The sequence below is a fragment of the Chelonia mydas genome, chromosome 11 (genome assembly GCF_015237465.2).
Source record: "Chelonia mydas isolate rCheMyd1 chromosome 11, rCheMyd1.pri.v2, whole genome shotgun sequence".
NCBI lineage: Eukaryota > Metazoa > Chordata > Testudines > Cheloniidae > Chelonia > Chelonia mydas.
Window position 1 is genome coordinate 64,456,805 of NC_051251.2, and position 12,926 is coordinate 64,469,730.

Here is a 12,926-nt window from a genome sequence, read left to right on the forward strand (position 1 = left end):
TTCACTTCAGTCATTTTGCTAGTAGGATATATCCCTGTCTTGTGTCTAGTTAGACTGTTAGCTCTGGGCCAAGGATCTACCTAGTCATAGGGTTGTAAGGCCTTTAGCACAGTTATGGGTGCTGAAGAAGAACGGGTGGTGTCTTGCAGAATACTCTAATGAGTCAGTGCATATCTGTGTTGAAGTCAAGCAAGGCAAACGTGTACGTTATGGAGCAGTATGGTTGTCCTGAGAAATATGCCCTTCTCTTCTAAATTATGTAACTTACAAATGGCTGGAGCATCTCAGTTCCAGTGATGCGCGATGCCACTGCTCATTCCCTGTGGCCCAGGAAAACAGCCTGAGACGCAGCTCTGGGCACTGGGGTTTTCTTTTGGAGCAAAGGAGAGAAGGAATCACACCTGCACATGCTGTAGAGAGGCCACAGAGCTTCTGCTTGGCTGTGGCTGCTCCTGCTCTGAGACTGTAGTTGCTTCTGGGGGCATGTTTCCTTGCTTCTCAGGGAGCAATCTCAGCAGATCTGCAGAGCCATGCATCCACTACCCGTAGGCATAGAGTTATAGAGCGTAAGGTTAGAAGGGACCACCAGATCATCTGGTTTGGCCTCCTGTATGTCACAGGCCACCAACAGCACCCCACACTTTGCTAAACCCAACAACTGGAATTAGACTACGGTAGGACAGCCCACAGGAGAGTAGACTGTTTTGCGCCACGGGCAGAGAATAGGAGGGATCAAGGTGCTCCACTGCCCAAGACCCCAGGGAAATGATTAAGTCAGATACACCCACATACTCTTGGCATGTTGCCCATACCACACGCTGTAGAGGAAGGCAAAAAACCTCCAAGGTCACTACCACTTTGACCAGGAACAAAGACACTCACTGAGTGGCCTCCCCAGATCTTGCCCAGCAGCACCACACCAGTTCCACCATATGGAGTGACCTCGAAACACCTGGACGAGGGATGTGATGGTGGGCGGAGCATTGGCCCCTAGCTGTACATGTGTGCTGGGCACTCTGAATTTCCACCTGGGCATTAGCAGTGTATAAGAAACACTACCCTGGTAGCAAAGCGACTAGCTCATTTTTGTATGGAATCTGTCAAGACAAATTAAATCCTAATTGAAAACATTGCATTTAAATGCGTAAAGAATATGACTAGTTTGCATTATTGCTGAACTTGGAGATTCACTGTTCCCATGGATCTCACAGTCGGGTTAATGAAAACTATCTCCGCCTAGGTCCTGAAGAGTGATCGCAAGGAGCCATTGTTTGGAGTCAGCATGGGGAATCTGGTAACCGGTATAGCAGCTGGAGCTACATCCTACAAGATGCCCATGGCCAACAGGTATGACGACACTGCTGCTTTACAGAATCTGAACACACGCCCTCAGGACTGCAAAGAACCCAATACATCAACATTTTGCCTTCCCCTCTCCAATGTCCAGGATGCCAGATGAGTTGGGGATCTACATATGCTGCTGCATATCTGTCCCTCTTCCCATAGGTCACATCCCAACATGACCTAAGGGGTAGAGTGAACACCTTGGATGCAGAATGCACATCTTTCTCCCTGGGTCAAGCACAGCTAGAAGCCAGCAGTGTTCGTTTGTGCACTATGCCTGCTGCTGGTCACTAATTAGCATCTCCACTAGATCCTCTTCCAGCTTTGGAGCTCAGGTCCAAAGGATACTGCTTTAATCCTCCCTGCTAAATAACTCACTAGGAGAAACCGTGAATTTACATACAGCCAGTGGTGAGCTGGAGCCGGTTCGCACCAGTTTGCTAGAACCGGTTGTTAAATTTAGAAGCCCTTTTACAACCGGTTGTTCCACGAGGGGCAACCGGTTCTAAAAGGGCTTCTAAATTTAACAACCGGCCAAAAGTGGCACCTTAGGCACCGACTCTGTGGGTGCTCTGGGGCTGGAGCACCCATGGGGAAAATTTGATGGGTGCAGAGCACCCACCGGCAGCTCCCCGCCCCCCCCCACACCTGGCCCCAGCTCACCTCCGCCTCCTCCCCTGAACACGCTGCCCTGCTCTGCTTCTCCACCCCCCTCCCCCGGCTTCCTGCGAATCAGCTGTTCGGCGGGAAGCCAGGGCGGGCTGAGAAGCAGGCGGCGGCTTTGCGCTCAGGCCCAGGGAGGCGGAGGTGAGCTGGGGTGGGGTTGTGCGAGGAGGGCCACCCACACCGCAGCAGGTAACCCGGAGGGAGGAGGGGGCGCAGGGGAACCGCTCCCCATCCCAGCTCGCCTCCGCCTCCCTGGGCCTCAGCGCAAAGTCGCCGCCTGCTTCTCAGCCCTCCCAGGCTTCCTGCCGAACAGCTGATACGCGGGAAGCCGGGGCGGGGGCGGAGAAGCAGAGCGGGGCAGTGCGTTCAGGGGACGAGGCGGAGGTGAGATGAGCTGGGGCCGGGCACGGGGCGGGGAGCTGCCCTGGAGCACCCATGGAGTCGGCACCTAAGGTGCCACTTTTGATGTGATCAGTGGGGAGCAGCTGCTCCCCCTGCTCCCTCCCCAGCTACGCTCCCCCACCCCTAGGAGCCAGAGGGACCTGCCGGATGCTTCCTGGGAGCTGCCCCAGGTAAGCACTGCCGGGACTCCCCACCTCGCCCCCTGGCAGGTGCCTCTGGCTCTTAGGGGTGGGGTGGGCACCCACTACGGTGGCCCATGAGACCCTCCTACCCAGTTCTGGGGGCAGGGGAGGGGGGTGGATGGGGCAGAGGTCCTGGGGTGGGGCGTCAAGGAACGCAGGGGGTTGGATGGGGCAGGAGTCCCCGGCGGGGGGGGAGTGGGCTACGACCCCCTCGTGGGGTGAGGAGGGAACCGGTTGTTAAGATTTTGGCAGCTCATCACTGCATACAGCAGGCCAACCATGGCACTGTTACACTGGGCATTGTGTGCCCAAGAGATCAGAGCTGGAGCAGGTGTGACCACCTTCGAAGATAACATTGGTACACCCTCCATTGCTGCTCCTGCTGGAAGCTGATTGCAGCTGCAATGGGATATCTCTGCTCAGTGTATTGCTCAGATCACAAATCTGACTCTGGACAGATGATGAGATTTTACCATTGACAGATACATTTGGCTTGTAAGTACCGATGCTCCTTTGGATACTGTCTTCTGTGCACTATCTCCACCATACTTCTCAGTGGGCCTCTCTCTCAGCCTGCACACTGATATGACTCCATCGTAACCTGAATAGCAGTAACTTTATTTATTCGTTCCAGCAATTGACCTTGTTCCCCTAAATCAATTGTTCATTTCAAGGCAGATTAGAAACTGTTTGTATGAGTTGGTCCAATGCTGCTAAAGAATATCACTGTTCGAATTTGATTTCTTGATCATTGTGGTTGTGATACTGACTATAGAAATCGAATAGCTGCTGTTGCTTAGCTGTAACACCCTCCCCCAGCCAGACCTTCTAAATTAATTTGTGTTGGGGAGATAAAGTATCTATGTCATTCTGCAGGTGCGTAATTAGAATGGTCAGTACTTTGCTTTTGCTAACTGCCATGCATTACTGTGATATTCTCCTCTTGCCCTTGATGCTCCGTTCCCTCCATCACCCACATCTGTGCCTCTGTCCTTTTCCCCTCTCTTTTCTTAGAGGTCAGAATCAGCCAGTTATTAACCTATTGAACGGACAAGCTTTCATTACTGCACAGAACCATGGCTATGCACTTGACAGCAACACCCTTCCTGCTGGCTGGAAACCTCTTTTTGTGAATGTCAACGATCAGACAAATGAGGTAAACACTCTCTCTCCAGAAACCTGCTCAGGCAATGGGTGAGACGGGGAAGATGGTCATTTATTTCACTCACTTGCATCACTCAAGCCTGCTTTATCTGCAGGAACAGCATTGCAGGTTATCCATCACGACCAGTTGTTCCCTAAGAAATCTTTTCTCTCTGTTTCATTATCTGATAATTACCTTTATTTGGTGGCACTGCTTTGTCAGCCGAATCGGTTACTGTGACCTGTGGGTGACCACTTGGCCAGCTAAGCAAGCAGCAGAATCAGTGCAGTGATCCCTTCCCACCTCTTGAGGCGCCCCAGTGTGCTGTACGGACACAATCTCTGCCCCAACGAGCTTACAGCCTTAACAGACAAAGTGTGGGAGGGGAAGCAGCAGCACAGAGAGCAATGACTTGTCCTGGGTCACACAGTAAGTCTGTGGACAAACAGAAATAGGAACCAGGCCTCCTGAGTCCCAGTTCGGTGCCCTATCCACTAACCAAGGTTGCCTTCTGTAAGCCTGTGTTATTCTTGAGACTCATAGAAATGCTGCTTAAGAGTAGCTGTTTTCGCGTGGGTGGATACCTCCCTATCCCCTTGTATTAGCTCTTTGCTCCCACCCCACATCAAACTTGATAGGTTGGAAACTGCTGTACTGTACTAGTGTGTGTTCAAAATCCTTTTCTGGAAGACACTGTTAGCAGAAGTTTGTTTGCCAGCTGGTGTTGGCTACAGTTCTGAGTAGAGCTGGACAAATAGTGGAGAAAAAAATTCCCACCACTGTTTGCTTCAGTGTTGAAATTAGTTAGCTTTGGCCTCATTCGCACGCCCCGTTTTGTGTTCACTTTATATGAAGATTGGAGCAGTTAAACTTGGCTGGCAAAAATATTTGTGGAAAGCAAAATTCAGAGTCAGATGAGCAAGAATGATGCCCCGGGCTGGGTCATCTGTGGGGGGTAAACTTACAACCTCTGCATCTAAAAAACACGAGACCCTATTGCTTGATCTAAAGAACCAGGTCTGTTATACTGGACACAGTAGCAGACTCATAAACAGCTATACGTGGTGTAGCCATTAGAAGGGGACGAAGAGCCACACGATGTTAGCCCACATTCTGAAAACATTCACAGAAACTGAATTTGATAACCCCACGTGTAAGTTGTGTTCTCTTCTGTTCAGGGAAGAGAAATGAAACCGTGCGACCGATCTGGCCAGCCCCAGCTGAGCAAACCAATGCAGATACCAAATATTTATAATCAAGCCATGGAGTAAAAATTTGGAAAAGACATATGCAGACTAATTAAAAATAACTAATACAGTAAGGGACACTGTAGCCAGCTCATGGTATTCTGTGACCAGAAGTAGGGCATAGATCGTGCAATAATTAACTAATTGTGAATTCTGTACTTTATGGTAGCTATACGAAGGCCCCCCAGCCAACAGCCCATCTCTCACTTCCACCCTCACCCCCATTCCAGGCTCTCTCCCTTTGTCTCCCTCCGCTCTCAACCACATCTCTCATCCCTGCTCCCACCCAGCACACCTTCGCTGAGGCCTACTTTGGCCCTTCCTCAGGGGAGTGGAGGTGGAGCCTGCAGTGGGCCCTCTCGGCGGCCAGGGCTTCTCATCTTCTACCTGACATGGTCTCCTTCTCATGATGCAGCAATTACTCCTTCAGACCTCTCTCATTTGTTGTCCCAGGGACAAGCTGCAGCCTGTGTCATGCCATTCATGAGAGAGGTCTGGTGCCTCCTGCTGCAGCTTGCTTGGAACTGCCAGCAGCTGCTGAAAACCCAGCTCAGGCAACTCTCCAGCTGTCCTTGGCCTGGCAGAGTGTTCCCACTTGTCATCTCCTGACAATGGCCCTGGGAAGAGACAACCTGTGCCCGCTGCTGCAGCATCCATAATTTGCCTCACAGTGTTGAATTACAGACACGGTGCCATGTCCAACCCTAGAATAATGAAACTACCGACGTCGGTGGAGTTAGAGCAGGGATGTATTTGGCCCAGTGTTTTGAGCAGTACTGATATGAAATCAGAGCAGTAGAAGTAGTCATTCTACTTCAGCCCTCTCCAGGGTGACCTTTTACTGCTGTGTGTCCCCTCCTCCCAGCCTGCTCCAGTGTATCCCCCCCCACCACCTGCTCCAATGTTGGCATCTGGAAGGAGACTAGCATATCTTCTCTGGTAAGTGCTTGGCAATCAGTAGCGCTGTTCAAAGCATTCGCTGTTCAGTAGTGCACAATCCAGTAGGTTACATGGGTACTGTATTGCCGGTAAAATGGTGAATGGCTCAATGCTTTAATGGATAAAACACTCTGTGAAGACTTGGAATGAAATAAGTTTCAACTCAAAGGCCTCAAAAAGCATACCAGCCCCTTGCCCTTCAATGCCTACAGGGTTGCAAGCAGTAGCCCTCCTCTATCCCCCTCATTACCAGGATGTTGTTGTCTAAGGCAATCTCTTTTATCCCTGCAGGGAATTATGCATGAGACCAAACCAATTTTCACAGCACAATTTAACCCGGAGGCCAGTGCGGGGCCAACAGACACAGAGGTACTGTACAGAGACTGATCCAGGGTTGCTTTGGGGGTGGCTGAAGGAATGCATGTAGAGTATAGAGCAGCTAATGGAAGAGCCCTGACAATCTTGATGCAGTGACATTCCTAGGTCCTGTTTTCGGAAATGTCAGGATCCTAACCAAGATCCCAGTCCTGCATAGACTTGCCTGCATTTGGTCTGATTCAAAGCTAATTGAAATCAGTGGAAAGACTTCCATTGCCTTCAGTAGGCTTTGGGTCAGGCTCTCGAGTGACTCCATTAACATGAGTAGCAGAAATCAATCTCATGTGCTTTGCGTCCTTGAGTGACTTCATTCACATTGATGGGATTACTCACGTGCAGAAAGTTTCTCATGCGCTTAAATCTTTGCAGGACGGGACCCATACCCCTTTTACCTGAGATGGTTGTAAAAGAAAATTTTCTATTTTATTAAAAAAAAAAAAGAAACCCAGATGCTTTTTTTGAATAAACCCCATTAACTTTCTCATACATTTTAGTTCCAATTTCGTATTTTGTAACTGTAGAGTTATATAAATGGATTCACACTCACTCTTTCTTGTTCTCCTCACTGAAATGAAACGTTAATCCCCCATCTGTGACTTCATGCAAATTCCGATAGCAACTGGTTGTGTAGTCTCAGTGAATGCCAAAGCAGCAGTTGCAGGCAGTGGTGCAAGGAGAGGGCATGTCTGAACATAAATCTATTATTGAGTATTTCTTGGGAAAAGAAGCAGAAGTAGTTGGAATTGATTTGATTTTAATTGTAATTTGATATTGTTGATTAAATATATAAGTGAATCTCTTGGTAAAAATTCTTACCTGTCTGAGTGATCCGTGAATTGAAAAGAACTGAAAACCACCCCAGAATTGTCCTTGTAACCCCTTGTGCAGGTCCAGTCTTTGAATACTGTAGTATACTGCGTATGCTGACAGATTTAGAGTGTCCTCGAAGGCGCACTATGCCCAATCAGATCCACAGCTGGTGTAAATCAGTATAGCTCCGCTGATCTGGTTAAGAGTACAATATTCTGATTTCTAACTTTTAACATTCATTCTTCCCTTGTACGTGTTATCTCCCATGTACAAGTAAAGTATGTGTGTTGGGGAGGGATGGGTATGAGTGAATGAATGGGTTCTGAGTAGCAGCCGTGTTAGTCTGTATCCTCAAAAAGAAAAGGAGGACTTGTGGCACCTTAGAGACTAACAAATTTATTTGTTAGTCTCTAAGGTGCCACAAGTCCTCCTTTTCTTTTTGAATGGGTTCTGTAGGCTTTCTCTCCCTATTCTCCCCCCGATACCATCTTGCTTCCTTGAATACGGCATTACGCCAAAGATCATTATGGAAATTAGAAATATGGGGCCAGATTCTTGATTGGTGTAAGTCAAAGTCATCTGAAGTCAATGGAGCTATGCTGACTTACATCAGCAGTGGATTGACCCATGGCAGGCCTGGTTTTTCTGTCTTTCATTCGTATTTATTTAGTCCTGGTTGGGCACTAAAATACATGTGTTTACCTTTACCAGTTCCTGTTCGATTCATTCGTTTCGCTGATCAAGAGGGGAAAAGGTACAACTGTTGCCTCAGTGCTGCCCAAGCCCACAGCTGTAGCTTCTAGACTTGAGGTCAGTATATGAATGTTCTTTATTTTTAGCTGTCAGTCATACACCAGCTATAACTTGTATTGAATCAGATGGAGAGAATGCAGAGCATAAAAAATTACCTGTGAAACTGAAGTACAGGATTCCTTTACAAAAGCTACATTAAGATTTAATTTCTTCTCATTATAACCACTGGATTTCTCTCTCTCTCTCTCTCTCTCTCTCTCTCTCTCTCTCTCATTATTTTATTAACTCTCTGTTCCTTCGTGGAAGTTTTGAAACATGGCGGTTTGTGTATATGTTTTTGTATGTTCTCCAGAGCAGAATCTATGCTTGTTATGGTGATCTCTGTATTTCATGGCACCTCATGCAGTCGTATCCAGCTATGAGATTTGGTTGACAGCATCAAGCTGAAGCTGTATTGCTAGAGAAGAAGTTTGGAATTCTTAGCATGAGCCAAGTTGCACGGTGAATTGTGGCTTCAGAATGCAGCTGAATAAAAAATACAACACAGAGATGTGGGAAGCCAAAGTGAAGCCTGGCTGTCTATAAATAAATTAAACAATCAGTACATTTACTGTATATTTTGTGTAAAACATCAGTTGCCTCCATTTCTTTACCCGCCTGTGCACGATATGGGTTCAATAAATTTTGTTTTGGAAAGTTGGATGGAAAGCTGCAGGTTTTCTGAAGCTGGCTTTTCTTCTCTCTTTGACCTAGTTTTTCATGATTCAAGGCCATTCCACACTGCATAGTCTCCCTTCACCCCAGTTTAACTCCCCTCCTTTGCACCTGTTGTGAAATCATTCTAATCATTTTATATTGTTGACTTTTAGGTTTCCAAAGTTCTCATCCTAGGATCTGGAGGTCTGTCAATTGGTCAGGCGGGGGAATTCGATTACTCTGGGTCACAGGCTGTTAAGGCCATGAAGGTAAGAGAAGGCTCCAGGTATATTAACAGAAGTTAATCTGCTTTTCCTTGTTGCAGCTAACCTGATTATTTATTCCACCCTAGTCGAAAGCTGCAGATTTATGTAAGTTACTGAGCAGTAGAGCTGGTTGAATTATTTGGGGAGAATAAATTAATTGGTAAATTTAGCCCTTATTTCTGTTTATGAATTACTGACCAACTGATCTGTGTTACTTTATTCATAAGTACTCACCAACCAGCTTATGGAAATAGCTTGACTTTGAATTTCAGCCTTTGTATTGTTGTGATCTGTTCTCTTTGACTATGTCTCCTTGACCATTGAACTCTGTCTAATGGTGTTGCTTCTGTTCCCTGATTGGATGACTGAAACTTCATCAGCAGGAGAGTAATGAATGGTAATTAGTGCACTTACTTCTGAAATGAACTGTCAGATGAATAAATATCTGCGCTAAAATTAGTGAAACATTTGTGATTCCATGAATGTTTTCATACAGAAAGTGCCAGTCACCAAAATGCTGATGGGAAATGAATGGTATGACCCCACTATTAATAGTGACATGCACAAGCTATGTTTGCTGGTGAAAATATGTGTGAATTTTCTTTGTGCGCTATCCAGTCAGCTCTCCCCAACAGGCTATTATTTATTATAAATGAGATAAAATAGGTTTTAAAAAGTCAGATGTTACATATTTATCCATGGGGCAACTCCACTGTCAAAGGGGTTTCTCCGGGGATGAATTTTGCCCAATAAGCTTAACGAGCAGGCATGTTGGTACTACCTGTTGGTGTCTCCTTTCTAACATGTATCGCACCACATTTTCAAGAGTCAGAAAAAGTGTCTGTGCGTGTCTCTGTGTGCCTAAATTGCACAAGTAAAACACCCTGTGAATGCTTGTGAATTAGGGATTTGCATCACCAGAATCCTGACTGGTACATGCTTGTTGGGCGTTTCATATGCAGAGCTAGAGGGAACATCCTCATGTGTGTTTTAGTTTACAGCATAAAGGCTCAACCCCAGCTCTGGCAGCTTTGCACTGTTCATAGCAAAGCTGTTGAAAAATGACCCCAAAGGGGCAGCTGAGGATTGCTCTTGAGACAGGGTCATCACTGGGTAGTGCAAAGTCAGCTCTGCAGCCCTGTGCCCCCATCACCTGCTCCACATGGGGTTGTATGAAGAGAAAGCTCATGGCACTCTGCCACAATCACAGCTGGCTGCAGACTGGGTAACTTAGAGCAGCTGTGAGGCTGCTTTAAGGTAAGATAGCTGGCCGAAGATCAGGGGAAAGGAATGGTGGCTTAGAGCTACCTTCCCCCCCAACATTTTCTCTCTCTCTCTCTCTCTCAAACTCAAACACACACGCTGCATTGGGTTTAAACTTGGTGTAGCTGAGAACTGAATTCCAAATGTGGTGAACCGTGTATTTTCCATGCTTTCTTTGCACTGTCTATTGCCACTGCTGGCTCCCAGTCTATGGTGGCTACATACTCAAGCAACGCATATTAAATCAGGAGAGGAGCGGCCTAGAGCCCTACGGATAGCAGTCTGAATTCTCAAGGAGGGCATCTTGTATTTCTTCTTCTCTGTCCTCTCTCACGGTTCTAATTCGGAGCCAAAAATTATTTTTTGCAATAAATCTTGCCAGCTTGCCCTTCCAAAGTACCCTTTCTCTCTTCCCCATACCATGGGCCAGCTGTCCTGATCTTGGTGCTAATCAGCCAGACTACTTGCTCTCCTTGACCTTGCTTCTGGTAGTGTGATTTACAGTAGTATGCAGAAGATGAGGCAGTTGGTCAGCATCTGGCAAGGGGACAGCTAGATCGCGTAGGTGGGAGAAAAATAGGGACAGGTAACAAGAGCAAAAAATGTGAGGCTAAAGATTTTTCTTTGCCAAACTTTTAATGATTAATTTTTTTGGAGAAATAATCAGTAACAATTGCCATTATCAGGCACACTGAACCATATTGCTGTCGTTTGCAACCCTTTCTAGTCATTTAAGCCCTGGCTCCGTAAAGCGCTTAATCATGCACTTAAATCCACCGGTTCACTTAAGCACATGTCTACCTTTAAGCTGAAAGGGCTGCTGAATCGAGGCATTATTCACAGACATTCAGGTGAGTGAAAAGAACAGGAGTACTTGTGGCACCTTAGAGACTAACAAATTTATTTGAGCATAAGCTTTCATGAGCTACAGCTCACTTCATCGGATGCATTCAGTGGAATGAATAAATCTCCCCACTGTATTTTCCACTGAATGCATCCGATGAAGTGAGCTGTGGCTCACGAAAGCTTATGCTCAAATAAATTTATTAGTCTCTAAGGTGCCACAAGTACTCCTTTTCTTTTTGTGAATACAGACTAACACGGCTGCTACTCTGAAACCGCAGGTGAGTGAGTTTTTCTTTGCAAGGATGTGCATGGAAAGCACCTGTGCCATGAATTGTAGCACCTATAAATATTTGAAAGTGCATATGCGCTGGAAATGGCCGTTTGAAAAAAGCCCTTTTTGTTATTTGCGTGGTAGATTCACTGAAACAACTCTAATTATGGGTAGGTATTATGCACTCAGAAAAAGGGAGTTCTCCTGCCGTCTTATGGTGAAGACTCATTTATTATTTGTATCACAGTAACACCCAAGATCTGCAATCTGATTTCAGGGCCCATTGTGCAAAGTACAGTTCTAACACTTACTAAAAAGAGTAGTTTTGTCACACCAGAAAATGATAGGTGGGGAAAAGCAAACCATCGGGAGAGAAGATGCAATACAATTAAATAAAAGCATATCTTAGCACAATAGGCATTTGTCATGAGCATTAGTGAGCGGCCTTGCCATTGCCAGCTGGGTTTGCAGATACCCTGGCACAGATGAGTATAAAGGAGGGTTCTGAAATAGATAGATATTACAACTGGTTGGAAAATGGGGCGGGGGGGAGGGGAAGGGGTTCCCTTGAAAAATTTCAACATAAGTGGGGTGAGGGAGGAAGTTTCCAGAGAAGTTTCCAGCAGAAAGTTTTGACTTTTTGATTGGAAAAAAACTGAAACTGCAAAACTGAAAAATTTTCGCAGTTTGGTGAAAAAGCAAACATTTTCCTTTTGCTTTTTGGTTTTCTGACAAAAATCCCCCCAAAGTTGCAAGGAAAGCTGGTGCTTTCTGAAAAATGTTGTTTAAACAAACTCCCAGTTTTCCATCAACCAAAAGTTTCAGTGGAAACTTTTTTTTAGCCAGCCCTAGAAGATATAATTTCAGTTATCCACATAGAGAAAAGAAACAACAGCATGTGACTTAGTTGACCAATCATGAAGCACAAATAGTGAATATTCTGGGTGACCCAGTGTGAAACCAAGCCATACATTTGTTCACACAAGTAATTTTGAATAAAAACTATATACATACCAGTGCCAACCTGTTCACAGATCATTTGTGAACAGAGAAAAGGGCTAAAGTAATTAAAATAATTATTTTCAAATTATAATTTGCTGAGTTTGGTTTCTCAGTATACAGCTGAGTCAGTCAGAAGCCAATTCAATGTATTTTGAAAAATGACACAGAGACCATGTCAGTTTTCTTTTCTGACAAGCTTCAGTATGGTAAGTGCGCGGTTATTATATTATTCTACTCTAGTTGTATTTTACTCCGTATTTGCTTTTTCCTGGATAATGTGTCCCAGATGCATCTTTACTCCCAGTCTGAGAGCAAGTGAGGGTTTTTCTTTCTTCTTTCATAATGTCACTGGATAGTTAGGTCCTGGCAGAGGATCAGAGCCCATTTTATTCAGCTCAGAAACCCTAGAGATTGATTGTCCTGGTAAGCTAATCAGAGGACCTCTTGGTTGAAATGTCCCAGTGTTGCATTTAGTATTATTACGAATCATCCTCTCAAATTGCTGAATTAAGAGGTATTCCAACCTCTCAAGTAGGAAAGAACCTGACATTGCGTTCTTCCCAGTGCATGTCAGGAAGTGACCTGGTGAATAGGTTTGATCCTCACTGGTGTCATGATATATGAGGCAGTCCAAACACCTCTTGGAGCCCCCTACAAAAGTCATTGGAATAGGGTTACTATGTGCAAGTCCCAGGGTTTGGTGTGTGACCTCCCCCT

At 45.8% G+C, this 12,926-nt stretch overlaps 1 protein-coding gene across 3 annotated transcripts in view; it reads left to right on the plus strand.

The window, feature by feature from the left end:
- CPS1 (carbamoyl-phosphate synthase 1) overlaps positions 1-12,926 on the plus strand; it is a 130,108-nt gene that overhangs the window by 38,241 nt on the left and 78,941 nt on the right. For all 3 annotated transcript variants that reach the window (XM_043525745.1, XM_037913020.2, XM_043525746.1), the window contains 5 exons: positions 1,241-1,347; positions 3,609-3,750; positions 6,216-6,293; positions 7,824-7,922; positions 8,735-8,830. In XM_043525745.1, coding sequence (XP_043381680.1) covers positions 1,241-1,347; positions 3,609-3,750; positions 6,216-6,293; positions 7,824-7,922; positions 8,735-8,830 — 522 coding nt within the window. The remainder of the gene's footprint in view (positions 1-1,240; positions 1,348-3,608; positions 3,751-6,215; positions 6,294-7,823; positions 7,923-8,734; positions 8,831-12,926) is intronic.